The sequence below is a fragment of the Protopterus annectens genome, chromosome 5.part0, assembly GCF_019279795.1.
Source record: "Protopterus annectens isolate FY-2018-M chromosome 5.part0, PAN1.0, whole genome shotgun sequence".
In the NCBI taxonomy this organism is placed as follows: Eukaryota; Metazoa; Chordata; order Ceratodontiformes; family Protopteridae; genus Protopterus; species Protopterus annectens.
This window is the reverse complement of record NC_056735.1, coordinates 1,820,435,153-1,820,455,046: the sequence shown is the minus strand read 5'-3', so window position 1 is coordinate 1,820,455,046 and position 19,894 is coordinate 1,820,435,153. Positions and strand designations below refer to the sequence as shown.

The 19,894-nt window shown below is 38.1% G+C and overlaps 1 protein-coding gene across 44 annotated transcripts in view; it reads right to left on the bottom strand.

The window, feature by feature from the left end:
- Positions 1-19,894, bottom strand: part of LOC122801915 (ABI family member 3 binding protein) — a 3,486,228-nt gene that overhangs the window by 906,685 nt on the left and 2,559,649 nt on the right. For 43 of the 44 annotated variants that reach the window (XM_044071601.1, XM_044071604.1, XM_044071605.1 and 40 more), the window contains 2 exons: positions 9,308-9,424; positions 3,172-3,258 (listed from right to left, as the gene is read on the bottom strand). In XM_044071601.1, coding sequence (XP_043927536.1) covers positions 3,172-3,258; positions 9,308-9,424 — 204 coding nt within the window. The remainder of the gene's footprint in view (positions 1-3,171; positions 3,259-9,307; positions 9,425-19,894) is intronic. The other variant, XM_044071602.1, reaches the window with a different exon arrangement.

Here is a 19,894-nt window from a genome sequence, read left to right as displayed (position 1 = left end):
AATGACAAAGGACTGACATAACAGTGCCATAAAGGAAGTAATACAAATACTATGCAGATGTGCATGTGGATTGGTGTATTACACAGAGATGGTCTAACAGGTGAGGGACACCTATCAGTCTGAATGTCAAGAAGAGGAATGGTTAACCTGGGGTGAGAGCCAATCGTGGTCAAATGGGGCCCTAGGCAGGGTAATAGATCAGGCCTACCACTGCAGCCCCCCCCCCCCCACAGCCATTCCAGTATCCTATTACTTGGCTATTTCTCCCCAGTTATCATAAACATTGTAGACACCTGTCAGTATGCATACTATTTACTTCTTTACTTCAACAATGATTATAGATATTTGGATTTAATTACAAACTTTTATTTCAAATTTTATAGCCCAAACAGTGATACACATTTGCTAAACTTCATTAACTGCAATGCCCTGGACCAGATGGTTGACACCCCACAAGGGGTGCTAACATCCTGGATCTGGTGCTTACCAGTATGGGGACCACTGTAGCACCCCCACTGTGAGGTCTTCCTTGTTGAGATCTGACCACAAATAAGTCTAATTCGAAGTAACTATCACACCTGACTCCCCCTTCCCAGCAGCAACTAAACTAAAAAACTTCTCCAAAGCAAATTATAACCTTTTACGGGATGGTATAAATAGCTTCATTGCATCTCCCCCCTCAGATGGAACTGGCATGTATGCCGAGTTCTACACCAATGTTATATACAAACACCTGTATAACTTCATTGACCCGGCTGTACCTGATAGGACCAAAACAAGCTCCTCAAGGAAGAGCAAACCTGCCTGGTGGACAACTGCCATTAACAGGCTTTACAATAACAAGAAGAAATTGCTAAGTGTAAGAAGGAGTGAGCCCTAAACTGGAAACACTCCCTCCTCAGCTTAAACAAGCAAATAAGATCGCTTTTGAAGTCCTCCAAAGCAAACTACGAATCTAAATTAGCTTCCTCAACTAAGGGCAACCCTAAGGCATTCTTTAGTTACATCCATAACCTAAAAGGAAAGGCTCAGATTTCTGCTGAACTGGTAGTTAATAATACCACATATACTGAGCCTGTGGACAAAGCTAACCTGTTGGGAGACAGGTTCTGTGAAAACCTCACTCCCCTGTCCCCGCCTCATGTACCCTATGACAATCCTAAAACCTGTCCCCTACCCTGTGTCTCTAAAGAGCAGGTCATAAACGCCCTCTCTTAGGCTAAAAACACAGCATCTATGAGACCTGATAACATCCCAGGCTGTGTCCTACATGGGCTTCAACAAGAATTAGCAACATCATTGGGAACTATTTTCAATCAGTCTAAGCACCTGCTTCATCCTGGCTGAATTGGAAATGGCCACCATTATTCCCTTGCACAAAGGTGGTGCTTCCACTGACTCAGGGAACCACAGACCTATTAGCCTGACTAGCCTTATCAGCAAGTCCATGGAGCAAATCATCATGGACGTTATCAGCAAAGATATAGGTGATCTCCAAACACCTGACCCTACTCATTTTGGATTTGTCAAAGGGAAATCATGCCTGTTAAACCTGGTGGACTTCTTTGAGACAGTCACGAAGACCCAGGATGAGGGGAAATTTGTAGATACATCCTACTTAGACTTAGCCAAGATGTTTGACACTATTTCCCCACTCAGGCATCATTGACAAACTCACCCAACTAGTATCAACCCGTATATCATTATATGAGTCACTAAATGGCTCATTCATAGAACCTATATAGTCAAAATAGCGGAATCCACCTCCAACAGCAGACCTGTAACCAGTGGTGTTCCACAGGGATCAGTCCTGAGACCTCTTCTGTTTGGAATCTATTTTTCTGAAGAATAAGCAAAAACTAAAGGTCTGTGGCTGACAAAGTTTGCTGATATCTGCAATATATATATCAACTGGGAATTCACTTTGTCATCCTTATCTTGCCATAACTTTCAAGCAATCCTAGATATGTCCATTTAACATACATGAATATGATGAAATATGCCATTGTGACCCAATATTCATGCTTTCTATGATCCCAACACCACTGATATCTCTTCAAACAAACTGCTACAAATATAATTCAAATAAACAGGTAATAAATAGAACCAAAAATTAGATAACTTCATGTCACTGATATTTACGATACCCTACAAGGTGCACAATACAAAACTGGCTAAACCACTACCCTTGAAAACTCTACCAATGAAATTATTCCTAAACTTAGAGTTCACATTTATAGTAGCAAGCTCATGTACTCATAAAAGCCAAAACACTCTCTGCTGTTGCAACATCAGTACATTTTTTATTAATGAAGCATTATAATGATAGAAATTGACAATGATAGCTTGGTTGTTCTCAAAAAGCAATCACCTTCTAGGATGAGATTCTCCCATCTGTCCGATATAAGTACACTAGTTGCATTCGATGTATGTTATCACAATATTCACATGGCTGTGGTGGTGCAGCGGTTAGCTTTGTCGCCTCACAGCAAGAGGTTCTCCTGTTCGATTCTCGGCTGGAGCGCCTTATGTGTGGAGTCTGCATGTCCTCCCCGTGGTCGAGTAACATATAAAGACATGCAGGTAGGTGCGTGCATGAATGGGTGTGCCTTCCTTGAAGGTTGGGTGTCGGCTGGCAACTCAGCACCGTAAAAATCCACTGCCAATCATTAGCAGACCGGAGTTCCACTCTGGTGACCCCTAACCAGGAAAAGCCGAAAGACATTTCTTACTATCACAATATTCACAGAGCTGTATGACTGATGGTCTTGTATAATTCATATCTGAAAACCACTAAATACACAGTCACCTTTGAAGAACAATACTTATTCTAAGATATTACAATGTATGGGTTGTTTAATATTAAAGGTGTGAAATGCAAAAGAACCCTCAGTGAGAATATGGGAAAATAATGTTAACAAGACATATGTGAAACATCTTTCCAGCAGAGTTTCAGACAACTGGGTGGGAGATAGTAGGTCTGTACTGTTTCCTACAGAACTGTTTTATTGCATTTATTTTTTTTTTCAGAAATTCATGCCCTTCTTTGCAGGGATTAATATTTTAGTCAGAAGCACATTTGGATAAATATAGTAGTGCTTAATAGTAAGAAATGTAGACTACTGATATTTGACATCTGCATTTAGCATTGTTTGAACTGCAAATACATACCTATATAGCGACTTTCTCCCATCATATCTGTAAGAGATGTTGGAGTCGAGCTAAATATTGCAGGAGGATCTGTGGAAGTTATGTCTGCTGAAAAAAGTATAATAGTAAGAAAGGAAAATTGCATCATTACATTGTACTGTTATTTGCATTTCTGTAGATTATGCACTCACAAGAGAAAGGCATACAATTTTATGTCTCTTCTGTCTCTCATATATATATATATATATATATATATATATATATATATATATATATATATTCAACTAAATCAGAGTCTGTGATGATGAAAAATGATCAAAGCATCTTTCAACTTACATTTTGCTGTGAAAACAATTTGATTTTCATGCAATTACTAGAGAAGTAACATTTAGATGTATGATGACTTTTGTGTAATGCATAATGAATCGTTCAACAACTATTTTAGCAGTTCTAGATAACATTTAAACTATTGTTTTTGGATACCTAGCCTTGGTGGTGTAGAGGGATGAAGCCCTGGCTACAGAACAGGAAACTCAAGTTTGAGCAGCATCTCAGGAGCTTGATGGAGATGACAGTGAAGACAGGCATGCTCATCTTGGGGGAGAGTGCGTGCTAACAATGGTGAATCTTTCACTAAGTCCTAGTGGAAGGTGAGACTCTAAGAGATCACCAGCTTGGAGAAGCAAATAGGCCATAGTGGTGTGTCTGCCCTAAGGCTTGTTGGGGGTACACCTCACAGGCCACACCTCACTGCACATCTAGTCTACAGAACAGAATGACAGACAGCTGGAGGGTAAGGCTTAAAATAGCCCTGTTCTCAGCATATGTAATACTGAATGTCTCCTAGCTCTTCTCTATGTCCCTCTTTCTATCCATCAACAATAACCTCTGCTGGGAGGGATAATACCAGTCAGACACCACCATCCTCATTCACGTTCCTTCCTGTCAGGCCTTGTCATGAGAAGAAGAGCCAGGAATGAGCAGCTGGGCAGCTGATGGGCAACTGGGAAAGGGCACTAAAGAAAAAATGTTATCTTAGTATTTTGGATGAGTATTCTCATCCTCTAGAACCACGTTTAATCGGTTATGTGTTTTCATCTCCAGTAATCATAAGGATTTTTTCCAAACCATTAGAACAACCAACCAATGAGTATTTATAAATCAAACACTGTGCCACGTGTTCTAAATCCCAGCTGATAAAACTTAACATAACATAAGAAACAGATCTTGAACATTGCTGCTTCATTTTGCAAACTGAAAATCAAAATGTGTTAAATGTACATTACTACATTACTATAACACTAAAACATAATAAAAAACAAACAATATTGCCCATTTAGCATATAAAGCTCTCTGCCTTAAAACAGAATTTAAAGAAACACTGTCATTAATACTTAGTAGTGTTAATGCCTAATTGCCACACCTACTTTTTACATTATAATTCGTTTTCCATGAACTCTTTCATTAAATGTGATTTTTTTTCCAAGATAAAAAGGAGACAACTCTTAAAAGATGTCACACCTGACTGAATGTTTATTCAAAACATTTTGTTTATTTTTAATGTCATTATAATGATTGTAAGTCCTAGACTTAAAAGATCTCTCAGTTTTACCCCCATAAAATGCATCAGACGTGAGGCACTTAGCGAGGTAAACAACTCCATTGGTGTTGTTGGGGTTACAATTAAACTGCCCTCCACATGAAATAGTTATAAGGTATCCTTTAACTGTAACATTAGTGATGTCATAAATAAATCTGCACTGCTTTCACTGTCTACACTTGGACTTGTCCCTGCCCTGCTCCTAAATTAAAAAAAAAAAAAAAAAATCGTCATAACATTACCACTATTCAGATAAATTTGAGCTGTACGTGGTCAGCTGCATAAATTATCATAGCCAGCTATGTTAATGAACATGGCAAAAAAAAATACAGTAGTCTCCCATTGTAGTCACAGTACAATAGTTCTACACTTTCCGTGCCACACAACTAGCATTGCAGCAAGTTATCTTGCAATGTATCTTCCGACCACTTCCATGACCTTACCGCATCTCATATCATTAAAGTTATCAGCCACTGCATCCCACCAACCACCTGAGAAAATGATGATGACTGTGCCTTTCCAAACCTCTAACATGGGTGGTTATGGGCATATCTAATACACCATCCTGCATAGCTTAAGATGTGATAATACATGTATCAGTTTATTCTGTGTTGTCTGTGCCATGGCCCATGGTGGTGGACCAGATGTCAATTCTTTACCAGAGCTGTAATATATTGTACCAGCCTCTGCCTTGGCAGTAGTACTGCTGCTGTGCCTTCCTAACCTGACACTTCACACTGCCATTGCACTGCGGAATCAATTGGTATGGAAGATGCTGCCAAAATGTTAACCTATTGCAGTAACTTTTTGTGTAATGCCACATAGTACAGCACTGAACGAAGATCAAAATTCTTGTTACAGATTTTAGGACTGTATTGTAATGTTCATTCTAAAGTATCTAGGAAATGGGAATATCCCTTCAGTAGGTCAGTCACCTGCTCTTCTATATTATATGTTTAATCATGAACTGTGTTATATGCAATTTCCACCATGGTCTGAGTAGTGCATATGGGTGTCATTAAGCAGGACATAGGGCATAAACAGCATTGCTGGCACAACAAACAACATACTATATATGGGCTGCTCCTTGCTTGCATGGCACCTCTGTGTTTAGGCCTATCTAGCCTGTGTGCACACCTACCAACTAGAGGGACGAATGGGAAATCCCCTCACAGAATTCTTTGCTTTAGGTTTGCCAGATACGAGATAAACAATGGCCTGTGCATTACAGACCACTTGTTAGTTAAAGGAGTAGACATTCTTTCTGTTGATGTACTGCAGTCTCTCTGGATGACAATGTTTATGAAAGCAATGTCAACCAAAACCTCACAAACAGATAATATCATAAATGGCCCACACAGTGGTGGTTTTCTCCTAAGCAATTTTAGGGAAAGACATATGCTTCTGCATAAGCAGCAGCATAATTTTGAGGAAATGATTCAGGATTCACGAGGCTGACACATGTGATATCTCTAAGATGTCTCAAGTAGGTCACAGAAATGCCTCTGCAGCTAAGATGGTTAAAGCTACACATACATTAGTGTCCACAGGAATGGTCATCTCACACGTTCCCCTTGATTCCACTTGTGGTCGACACACTTTGATAGGGGCCCATACAGTGTCCTTCTCCACAGGGAAATGGTCTACAATCTGCTAGTCACACAGATGGTGTTATGTCAGGCAATTTTGTACCTCTTCCATTGTTCATGATATGCAAAACTCTGGGCACTGGATCAGAGGGTAGACATTAACGTGTTGCTGGGCTACAGCTGCTGCTATTGAAAACATCCCTCCCCTCACCTTTATTAAATATTACTAAACTGGTTTGCCATCTTGGGTTTCCTCATTTGTACATAATCCCTCCTTTTATGTTATTATGTATTCATTAGCATAAACTGCACATCCCTCTACTCTGAGTATTGTACAATTGCACTATCTATGGCTACAGTTGCCACATATTCAGTATTTTTCTGGACTACCCGGAAATCAAAATGTTGGTCCAGTAGTCCTGAATCCACTGTACAAACTCTGGTATTCTGTGTATCTGCACAAACAGAATGTCAGAGTTTGTAAAAAAAAAATCAGCCACAGAATACTTTTCAATTGAAACGCATCGCTAATGCGATGTGTTTAAAACTGGAACTTGTTTAAACAAGGAAGAAAAGGTAAAGTAAGGCATTCCACCTCAAGATGACAAATGTTTTCATCATAAAATGGGCAGGATAGTGGGTGGGATGGGAGGGGAAATGGGTGGAGAGAGGCAGGGTTGTAGAAAATGCAAGGGGGTGTGGCTATGATGAGGTTTTCACAACAGAGAAAGGTGGCAACCCTATCCATGTCTATGAAAGGTGCTAATGGACCCTTCTCCTCCCTCCGTCCACATTTTCTAAGATTTTGTAATCTACCCATATAACTTAGGCTATCACAGCTGTAATCAATATGATGCCTCTAGAGAATGGGCCTAGAAAAACGTGACCTAAATTTGCAAAAGAAATCAAGCTTGTAGTACTTTGTAAAAGTATGTCTAGAACACCAAGCTGCTACATCTAGAATACTTCTAGAGTCCAATACTTTCTAAAAAGCAATAGATGACACACCAGAGTTTAGGTAGAATATGCCTTAACCCTGCCTGGAATGGTTTTGTTGTGGTGGGAATAAAAAAAAGTGTAATAGCCTGGGGCAACCACTTGGAAATAGTCTGTTTTGACACAGGTTGTCCCTTCTTGTTACCTTCACAAATAATGTACAACTAATTAGAAGTTCTGAAAGATTTTGTTCTGACAGGATAGTTCCTGAGATGTCTGTGGACATCCAAAGTATGAAGTATCCTTTCTCCCTCATTTTTAGGTTATTTAAAGAAGACGGCAGATGGATAGTTTGGCTCCTGTATCCATAAGATATGCAGTAGATGGACTTAGAGGAAAGGCTTGGAAATCTGCTTTTATTCCCTAATCTCCAAGTAGATGGCATCACATTTTTATAAGGTTAATAGGCAAGTAAGATGTGGCTTAACAGTATGGAATAGATAGATGATTTCATTATTGTCCTGATCCTAATCAATAAGCATTACAATTTCTGAGACAATATAAATCAGTTATCTGCTAGTATTTGTTTGGCATCTTTTCATAAAAGTAGAACATGTATGAATTCTATTTAAATGCAAGTTAAGTACTGAAAGAGGTTGGGAAAAATTTTGACCATCTGAAAAGTCCATACATAAAAGAGCAAAAGCGTTTGCTTTAATCCTGGAACAGCTGAAACACTTGTTTCAAGTGTTTTTGGAGAGTATAAGAAACCCTTGTAATTCATATTTCTTTACACCCCTAACCCTCTGAAACATAAAGAGTTGAACTCCAGGGACATATAGAATTTTTTTCCATCTAAGCCATGTATTTCTTTTTCCAAAAACTGGGCATGTACAGGCTTCAATGAAATATAAATTCTGTGCTTTGAATGTTGACTGTTCAAGATTCTGGAGGTATTGGATACTAAAGTAGAACCTGATTACTGGACAGCTCTCCAAAGTTAACATGTAAATTTATACTTATTCTTTCTTTTGCTGTTATTAGCTGTATGGACAAGGCCCCTTATATTAGAAAATAGATAGCAAACCATTTATGATTTAAAACATGATATACCAAATACATGTTAATTATCTAAGGTTATCAAGGCCATTATAACTCCTACTCTGTACAGGAAGTTTATACTCTACTCATCGTCTCACAGTTCATGCTGGAAGGCTCTATTTAAGTGACTAACAATAGCGAGGAAATGGAAAAAAATCAATGTGCGACCATGCCTTTGGAATTGTTTTTCCTTGGTATCTAAAAGATAATAAAAATATGTTATCTTGCTTTTTTTGTATGAATATAGATACAGAACTCCTAAATTTTCATCATATAAGTTGGACTTATCACTTCTTATTTTTGTAAGATTCCCAGCCATGGAATCCATTTTTATTTTATCACTAAAAGCTATGTGACTCTCGGGTAGAAAAATGGAGCACACCATGTACTGCCTAACCAGACAGGTGCAGAAAGACATAGTTACTTCTCGTTAGCAGATTTTGCAGCTTTGAGTGTCTTTTTTCCTTTGGTACTGGCCATTAATAAGAAATGCCTTATCTGTCACATGATCAGTTTAGATGTCCTTTATCTCATTCAGTACCTCAATTTGATGTTACTGTAGTCTGAACTGGAAGTGCTTAGAGTTTTCTACATGTGCAGATTTGCATTTTATATTCTCAGTCATAAGCATATTGTTACAGCCCCATCCACAATTGATATACAAAGTTTTAAAACTGAATCTGATAGTATAGATCACCGACAACAACTGTTAGTTTCATGCTATTCATGTACTTTATTGTAAGCACTAATTTTGAAGATGGGCAATTTTTACAGATTATGTTAATTATGATGGGTCATGACAATGACCACAGAGGTACTGCCTTTCTAGGTGGTCATTAATAAAATGCACATGACCCATGTGAAAAGCAAAGGTACTTTGGCATATACTACTAACGTTCTACTTTGGTACACTGAAGCACAGCTGACTTACCTGATGGTGCAGTAGTTTCTGTTCCCTGTTCTTTTACTTTGCCTTTTGTAGGATTAACTACTGGCTTAGAAGGTGATCTGACTGTAGAAGAGGACTGTATGGGACGTAGTGTGGTCTCTACAGCAGGAAATGAAACAAATGGACATATGAACATTGATGTAATTAATCATGGGGAGTCGGTTGCACACACACATACACACACACACACACACACACACACACACACACACACACACACACACACACACACAATATCATGCAGCAAAATTTTCATTTTTTTTTTCTTTACAACTCATTTGTATAGCTCTTATAATGTAATTACTACATGGTTGACTATAATATAATATGTAGTAAAAACTGTTCAGTGAAAAAATCTAATAGTCATATTAGACAAGTAACAGATGTATGTTAGATTACAAATGAACTATTAGATGCATAGTCGAAAAGATGAGTGTAATGATTTTTGAATCTCTCCTACTTAATCTTTTTTTCTCCTACTTACCCTTGGTCTAAGCTTTCTGAAACATGACTAATACAGGTCTGCATTTATTTTAGCACCATATAGCATAAAAACATCTCTATCTATATCAATATCTCTATAAATGTAGGTACTTTTCAGAAACATATTTGTTAACAGGTTGATAGGTAAATACTAGGCTAACAACCACTAGGGCTCTTATAAGCCTAGCCTTGCAACCCAAATATGACCCACAAATTTGATTTAAACTGAGGTGATTTACTAATTGCCTCTGTCCATCAGAGAAATAGGCACCAGACCAGAGCTGAATTTCCGATTACCTATCTACTGGTCCAAGTTGTGCTTAAACAGAGTTACAAACATGGATGGTAAGCCTGTTCCAGAGAATGGGAATTCTCAGAGAAACATATCTATTTGTCTAATATGTCCTATTTAAGTTCATAGGTTCATAGATTAGTACTAAGCTAACTGCCCTTGTGAGCCATTTTAAGCCTAGCCAATAATCCTTTGTGAGACTCAAATCCTGCACCTTATGTTTGCAAGGCAAACACCTTAACCATTAGGCCACCCTCCCAACCCTGTTTTGCAAGAAAAATTTAGATCCTTTGATCTAGTACCTTCTGATGCTGTTCATTTTGAAAATGTGCAAAAGGTTCATCAAAACAGGGTCCAGGGATGCCTTGTATACCAGGCAAAAATCATCTCTCAGTAGTTTGTATGATACAGGGCTTTGAGGTGATCAGCATAGGACATTTTGTTTACTCCCTGTATTCATTTTGTAGGGCACCACTGTGGGTATTCCAGTTGCTGCATGTGTCTGGTCAGGTACATACCAAAGGGGGCATTATACACTATGATGGGTCTGATGAAGGCTGAGTAAAGTGATACGATGACCTCTGTGGACTTAGATGCCATGCCCTTACCTATAAGTTGAGCAACATAGAAGGATTTTCTTACTATCTTGGACACATGTTGGTCAAAGGCTAAGTTACTATCTACATGAATTCCCGGAATCCTGACTAGAGAACAATTTTTATGGATGTTTTATTGATAACATAGTTACCTGGGGTGCCTGACTTCTCAAAAGGTACTATAATGTATTTCTTGGCATTTAGTTTTAAGTCATAGATTAGATTATAGATTAGGTTCATAGATTAGTACTAGGCTAATTGCCCTTAAGGGCCATTTTAAGCCTAGCCAATCCCCCCCTGTGAGAATCAAACCCTGTACCTTGTGTCTGTAAGGAAAACACCTTAACCATTATGCCAACCTTTGTCACCAAGCACTGTTCTGTGTTAGACCTTCCTGAAGGGTGGTGCCATCTTGGGGGGATTCAATGACTGCTCCCAGTTTGCAATAGTTTGCAAACTTGATCAGCCAGAGGCCTTTGACATTCGTTTTGACCTTGAAGAAGTAGATGCCAAAGAGAAGAGGTCCAGCACAGATCCCAGAAGGACTTCACAGGTGACCAGCCTCTTTGTCACCGATCTTATCCTCTTGGGTCCTATCCATGGAGCCAGCTAGTTATCCAGTGCGTGGTATAGGCCTTTATGCATAGTTCTGTAAGTTTGTTGATTATGCCCTAGTTAGGCATTCTACTGCACATTGATGACCATTCTCACTAAGTGCTTGTGTAAAACATTACATTACACTACCTTACACTGCATTTGCTTAATAGAAGAAGGAGACAATACATTTATCTAGTTTGCTGTTTTAAGTGCCTTAACATTCTACCAACCTCCAGTCCTACCTACCCCCTTATTCTTTTTCCACCTGTCCCATGCCCTCTTGATGCCACCATGGATTCAAGAATGTCTATGTCAAAATGTAATTCTGAAAATTCAGGTAGTAGTTTGTCCTTACAATCTGCTGCTTGTGCCCCCTCCCGTACTTCCTGTTCAGAATGATCCCTTCACATTTCTTCAGTAATCTGTCCCCTCGCCCTGAAGATACACCCCAGCATTCTTTTTTTTTCTGCCACCATCCTCTCACTCTGTTCCCACTGATCCAGTCTAGAAGTGATCAATACCCTTTTATCCTTTTCTTACTCTGTTGGTATCTCCAGCTGACAGTCGCCCAATGGATAGCACAATCACCTTTTGTGCTGTGAGTTCAAAAGACTGTGGGTTTTGCTCCCACACTAGGTATATGGATGAATTTTTCAATACCAGCATCACATTGCATGGAATGCTGCATTCATTAGTGTGTCAAGCTTCCAATGAGACATTAAACCATGGTTCCATCTGCATGAGTTGGTGGTAGCTGAGGTGGATATAAAGATTCAATAATAATTATTGAAAAGAGTAGAGGAAATTCTCAGATATTCTGAACAAATTTCCCTTAAACAGTATGAATGCCTTCTCAGGTCTCCTCTGAAAAGGGGACACAGGCCTAATAGGACCGATCTCGTCAACAAAATGTAACATAAAAATATAAAGATAAATAGAAATAATGCCATGCAATGGTAGCTAATACTTCACATCAAGCTTGATGTGCCTTAGTGAATTACATTCCATTTGTTTACATTGCATCTCAAATGCCACCTTTATGCACCCTTGTCTGGTTTTTGCACATCCTTCACTCTGTTCTTCCCCCGTCCTCCATTACTACACTTGTCTTGTTCCTTATTTTTTAGATATGACTGAGACAAACACAGGACAGAATCCTATCATTTTCCATTAGTCATTTCCGCTCAACAAAGTCATCTGTGTCCTACCATTAAACTATGCAGCTATCCAATTCCTCTTAGTTTCCTGTATGGAACTGAGTCAAAGTCCTTAAAGAAGTCCAGGTAGACTTTTGGTGGTACTCCCCTATAAAATTCACTTGTAACCCAGTCTCAAAATTGTGCCAGGTTTGACTGACATTTCCTTTTGGCCATGAGCCCATGTTGACTGCTACAATGGAGACTATTATTTTCCAGAAAATGCTACCAGTCTTCCCCTCAAGATTTTCTGGAAGATGATTTTCTTACATTGTTGTTAAACTAATAGGCCTGTTGTTCCATATTTTTTCTGCTACCCCCATGTACAATGATACAAGAATCTCTGTCTTCCTGTCCTCTGGCACTTCTAAACTAGTCAGTTCTTTTGAAGATCTCTATCTGGTGGACTGCTGACAAAATTGTTAGATTTCTGAGGATTCTGGAAGGAAGAATATCTGACCCTTATGCTTTATCCTCCCCAAAAGCAATCAGTTATCCCTGAACCTCTTACCTGTCTATCCCAGTATCTCATCATTGTTCTTCCCATTCTGCCCTGCCTTCTTCCCAGGAAAAAAAACTTCAGTGGCTTTTGTTCAGTACCTTTCTTTCTTTCTAGTCTGCTCTTCTGACCCTCTTATCTTTGCTTAGGCCGGGCAGTTTTTTCCTTCCCTTTCTTATTTCTGCTATGTACCAAAAATACCTTTGCTTTCCATCTTGATCCCTTCTTCTAACTATCTTCAAGCTTTTAGATATGCTTTACCTTTTTGTTAACTTTCGTGTACTGTGCCTAGCCTACTCTATCTCCCCAGTCCCATAAGTCCACCTCTTTTGGGCCCTATCATTTACCATATCTGCTAGCCTGACATTCCTATGTAGCCACATTGGCCTTCTCCTCTTTTTGCCTTGTTGCTTGCTACTCTGTCCATTGCCCTGAGGACTCTATCCCCTGATTCATTCCACTAGCTTGTTTACTCCCTCAGAGATTGTCGTAGGTTGAATGAGCCCATTGGGTGCAACAAGACCCCACACTTGTCATAGCAATTTGCGGTCCCCTACACTTGATGGTCAGTAACATGGCCAGCCTAAAGCATAGATGACCTAGGCAGTCACCTAGGGTTCCACTCTGCCAAGGGTGCATTTACATCTTTTTTTATATCATGCTGAAGCAGCCATATCTGAGGAATCCTCATTCCATCTTATTTTCTGGACTTGTTGTTTGGTCCCACTCATCTCAATTTAGACAAATCTCAGATCCTAAAAGGGTATGTGATGCTCGGTGATTAACTGTCTAGATATTGGTGGCTGGGAGCAACCAGAAAACTCATAAATATTGACTTATGGCAGTGGCAAGTAACAACATTGGGTGTTCAACAACATCATGAGGGTTTCAGGTGGGTCCAAAAGGAGGATCTGGTTTGTAGCAGGTAAGTTTTTTTTACCTTGGCAGGTAATCGGATATCACATCTCAGCTACCCATGGTTTTGCAGAACAGCCCTGACTTTATGTCATACTTTTATCCTTTCCCTTGTAATGTTTTTTTCCTGATAAAGCACTGAGGATTACAATCATTCAATAATGCCAGCCATTAGAGTTTTACATTTCATATTGCTTCAAAAATGTATGTTGACTCAAATCTTGTTGATCTAGTTTATTCAAGCTTGGCTCTCAGCTGTCCTTGACATTGCAGGATGTGCCTGACTTTGTCTTCTATTTTTGCCCTGTCCTCATAAAAGTTTTGACTTTTCTGGTGTATAACTGAGGATTGCAGCCAGACATGAATGTGCCCATCAGAAAATGCATGCTGATGCAACACCTGATATTCTATTAATTTCCTATATTTAAAATCTGTCCATAATTCTGTGCCTTTGTACCCTGCATTATATTTGGCTTTTTTCTGACTCTTGAGCAAAGAAGTTGAGAGTTATGCAGTTAACTTTCCCAGATTTCACATGATCTGTTTGGTCTGTTCTTCATAAAATTTGTGGTTTTCTGGAACATTGGTCTCAAAAAGTAATGTGTTTCAGACTCTATATCCTTCAGAAAATGCATGCTGATGCAAAACCTTTTATTTGTTATACAGAAATGAAAATCTAAAGTTATTGGAAGGCCCTTATTTTAATATATTTATTTTTAATAAGTGCCTGACCTCTGAGATATACATGCAACTATAACTTCTGGAGCTGCTTGTGGTAGAAAATGATTATCTGCTGTTGATTACTATTCTTGCTTTGAACTACTCATGTGACTTGCATGAAGCAACCTGGAATACTTTAATGTGTACCTACTATTTGTGAGGCAAAAAAGATAAACGCTTTATATAGCTCAGTGCCCTACTGCTTCTATGGAACAATGATAATATGCATTACACAACCACCACTTTTTATTGCAGTCAGATGTCTGAAGTTTACAAAGAAGTGAAAGTCCAGATCCTTAAAGTTTCTGAAGTCTTGGTAGCTGCCACATCCAACTGAATTTTTTCACAGGCTTATTAGTGGCCTCTGCCCTGAACCCCACCTAATCTAAAACCATGCATACTCAGAGGTTTGTAGAGGTCACTTTAGTATGTGGGGGTGGTTGAGGATGGTGTGATCATTATTTCTTTAATGTTCCTCACAATCAAACCAGGGAGGTATGGGCAGAAGGTTGCTGTATCTTGTGTTGGGGATAGTGACAATGCAGTCATGATTTCTTTAACTTTCCAGAAGTGCGCACAGAAGATCACTAACCTTGTCTATGGGCAGTGTAGTGTCTAGTAGCAACAAATGGTATACATCTCTATAATTATTATTTTTTTTTTCACTTTTCTAACAATTAAACATCAGATGTGACTATAGGTGGCCAAGTTTTGAGGATAGGGGTAAGCAGGTACACTGCTTTTATAAGAATAATAGAGACAGAAAAAAACTATGTTACTGCACTGTGTTTGTTCTTTCAGTTTCATCCCAGTCTGGGTAATCAGAAGGTGGCTTTCTTTTGAGGGTGGGGTTAGAAGACATGCTATGTATTTGCATGCATAATACCAGTCACTGAAATATGACTGTGACTAATTTGTGTCTTCACTTTACTCCCAATCTAACACTAGAGGAATGCACAATACTTTCACTGGGTTGGGGTAGGGAGACAGGCATTATTCCCAGAGAAGATTTATATTTATTTGCAAGCATTTGTCTTTCTTAATTTATTGTGAACTGTTGTTTTGTCAGCTGTGAAGATTACACTTGTACACAACTTATTTCTTCCTTGAAAAAAAAATAAGACTTAATTTCTTTCTTTACTCATAGTTTTTGTTCATGCCATCACTGAATCAAAAGGTTGGGAAACAGTGTTCTAAAATGCATGTCAGAGCATTTAGAACTCCAATGACATTTGGAGGACTAGCAGACATCCAGATCAAAGCTTAATTTCTTTATTCCATTGACAGTCATTAATATCATTATCTCCTTTACAGATATGACATTGGCATATTGACTAGAGTGTGTTCAAAGTATGCAAAAAAAATCAAAGTTGAAGAGTAAGACTACATTTCTTTTCTTTGCCTTTCTTTTTATTCATACCATCATTGGATGAAAAGATTGTATAAAAAAGGCTCTAAAATGCACCTCATAGCATCTCTAATCCTGTTGCTTCTGAGAGCCACTATGCCCCCAGACATCAAGCTTAATTCAATTCTTTACTCCATATTTATTACCTTGCAGTATCGGCCTGTTAGTGGGTGTGGAAATTATGCAGGAATAAGCTGAAGAATATGTGAGAAAAGGAAAAAATAAAATTTACATGGTGTGTGGAGGCCATGATGGAGAGGTACTGGAGGTAACACTGGGGAAGTGTTAGTGTGGATGGGATGGTGGGTGGAGGAGGGAGGTGAGGTCAATGGAGCCTTTCCTCTAGGATGCCATTTCACTTGAGGTCAGTCCTGCTCTGTCATATTATATTTCTGTCTGACCACCTGAAATTCCATGAGATGCTTCTTTGGGATTCAGTGTAACAATTATTACCACAAGACTTTTAAGGATATGTGGTCTTCCTAATCTGAAATAGTCTAGTTGGCCGTGGGGAGAGCACAGAGGGCTTGGTGATGAGAGTGTATGGCTTGGGGGTTCCCAAGCATGTCCCAAATTGGGCACCACAGTTACTGTGGCTGGCCCTGAACTTAAGATTTGCTTCAAGTCTCCTAGCTCATCCCTGACCACCTCAACTAACACACCATCACATAAGCCACCCTTTTGAAATTCCACACAATGTGCACCCTCACATTTTCCAAACTGATACTTTTCAGACTTCCTCTGAACCTTGATAATCATGCAATGAAATGACAAACAAGAGATGGTACAAAACACACCTTTTTGGTAGAGTCTTACACCTGTTGTAGATACATATGAATTAATGATGAAATGCAGACACAAACTGTCACTCTGCAAATACAGGGACCAAATGATCTACAGCAGTGGCCTTGAGATCACATAAAATTATAACACTTCCTATAAGACATTATGTGGTATCAGTTTTATATCACTAAAAGGCTGCAGTAAACAAGTGGCTAGTACTAGTGGACTCTCACGATCCTTCCAATATCTGTACATGGACAAAGAATTGGACCCTATTTCATGATAATAATGGAGCCAACATTGATCCTCCTTAAAAACTCATTACAGCTGAGTACGACTCCAGGAGTTTCTTACTTTACCTCCTACTGTGCGCATCTAGGCATCAAATATTTCTTTTTCATATTTGCATTAATAATTCTAAAATCATGCTGCAATCAAGGTATCATAATATTTTACCTTGAAGCATACATGATGGCAAATACAATTATTTTGATATGTGACCTGTCAATGAGTATTTGTTAGAACTCTAAGGTGATAACTTTATTTTTTAAAGGCTCATCCCACACCCACTGGGAGTTAAATGTACACACTCAAAAGAGTAGAGGGAATGAGTTAATCATACAGACTTGACTGATGCATAAAGTCTCATTTCCAGCATCCTGGAGAGGATAATATCTCTATAATTAGAAACACCTTCCTGTCGCCCATTTTTGAAATGGTGATTACTGCTGCAGTTTACCTTTCTATATGTATGTTTATGAAGTATAAACACACATACAGACACACACTATATCCATATATATATATATATATATATATATATATATATATATATATATATATATATACATATACACACACACACACACACACACAAACACATACATATATATATATATATATATATATATATATATATATATATAGGCAGATGGCTATAATAGGTGCAATAAATATGTATAAAAGATATATCAAAATAAGTGCATTTATCTGTCTATGCATAATTTATATTTTATCTTCCTTCCCCAAAAAAGAATTTGTCCCATGAATTCACAAATTTCCAGCTGTGGTGTCCAAGTGTTATTTACACAGAAGCTTCACAAATCATCATATTCAAATAAATGCTTGAAAATCATTTTATACAATACTGATTTGAAGTCTATAATTTACTCCAAATAGAAATTAATGAAATCAACTTGGAATGATGGAAGTGACATAACTGTACAGGTCTGGATAATTGACAGAAATATATATCAATCTCATTATCACATTTTAGTAGTATATCTTACACTGTTAAGAATATTTCATGCTGCATTTGGGGAAATTTTATGTTAAAAGATCAGAAATGCTTTTTAGTTTATGGAACGCACCAAAGATTGTTTCATGAGTTCTTAAGGAGGTTAGATTATGAAACACCATTTTTGTGTAATATTTGAAGTCATATCTTAAGCCTTTTTGAGATACTAGTGTAAGAAGGGTTAAGCTATTATTCATTATAATGTTGTTGTGTCTTTCTGCTTTTCCTGGTTAGGGGATGCTACAGCAGAACTCCGGTCCGCTAATGATTGGCAGTAGATTTTTACGTGCCGAGTTGCCAGTCCTGACGCACAACCTTCAATGAAGGTACGCCCATTCACGCATGTCACCACACAGAAGATGCTTTAGCTGAAAATCTAACAGGACAATGTCTTACTATGAGGCTACAACGCTACCGCAGCACCATCACCGCAGTCTTGCCACTATTCCACTGGTCTCACAGAGACAGAAATTTTGTGGGCTCCTAACCCTAATGGTATTTCAGGAAATCTCTCTTCATACTCCCACGGACTTCTATAATCCGGCAGCAAATCGTACAAGCCAAGGATACCAGTATGAGTCAATAAAAGAGTTCAGTGGAACAGTGAAACTTTAGCATACTACATCATCATAGCTCAATGACTATCAGAGCCTGCTCTACTGTCAGAGCCACTATGAACAGCAGATGAATTCCTGAAAGGTTTAAGAGAAAACTCAATACAGTACTTAAGGAACACCAAAAAATACATTTTTCAACTTTTAAATGCTGTAACTGCATCTCATATTTGACAGTAGAGTAATACTCTAATGTGATTTACATTTTTACTGGTGTTTCAGCATAACCCTTGAATAATTTAAGAAATTATCAGACATTTTGAAAATGGCAATGGTCAAACTAAGTCACAGGCAAAGACATAGTCATATTTTGGTCAGACCTAGAGTTATACGGTAAACTCTGTACTTTACAATTATTGTTTGTGCAATGTTTTTTTTTTTTCAAATGGTATTAATGATGCTGGTACATACTGTAAGCCAGATATTAGCATAGAGTTAAGAAAGTCTGATAGCACAGAAGCTTGGTACATAACTGCATATATCAGGTAATGTCAGAAATATTGGTGGTGTAAATGCCTGTAACTACGGAGCAAGATTCAGAAGTTGGTACACACATTTTGTAAATAAGTAGGTTTAATACATACTCTTCATATCTTTTTAAATACCTTTATTAAATTATCACTTAAGACATAGGTAAACATACATTAAGAGAAAATAAAACAACCCAAATTAATATTTTTTTCCATTTACATACATTATACATCACATATATTTTCTATTTCCTTGTAACTATCGTCATTCCACAATTACATAAATTGCTGAATTCCTGCTTTCCTTAAAACTTGCTCCTCCTCCTGAACATTATTCTGCATGTATTGTTCCCACAATTTCCATTTAATTCTATATAATTTGTTCCTTCTCTTTTCTAAAGATCCTTCTTCCAGTTCTTTTATCTATTTTATAATATTCACTACTTCCCATACAGTTGATTTAGACTTTGATTTCATTTTCTAGCAATTGCACTTTTAGCAACCAACAGAATTAAACTTATTAAGGCCTTACTATGTCTCGACAAGTCAGATCTTGTGTCCCAGCTCAAAAGAATCATTTCCTTAGTTACATTTACACCCCCAATATCTCTGAAAGAGCACAATGTATGATTTTTTAAAAATCTGACAAATCATTACACTCCCAAAACATATGTTCCCACTTACCTCATTCTTTCCCAT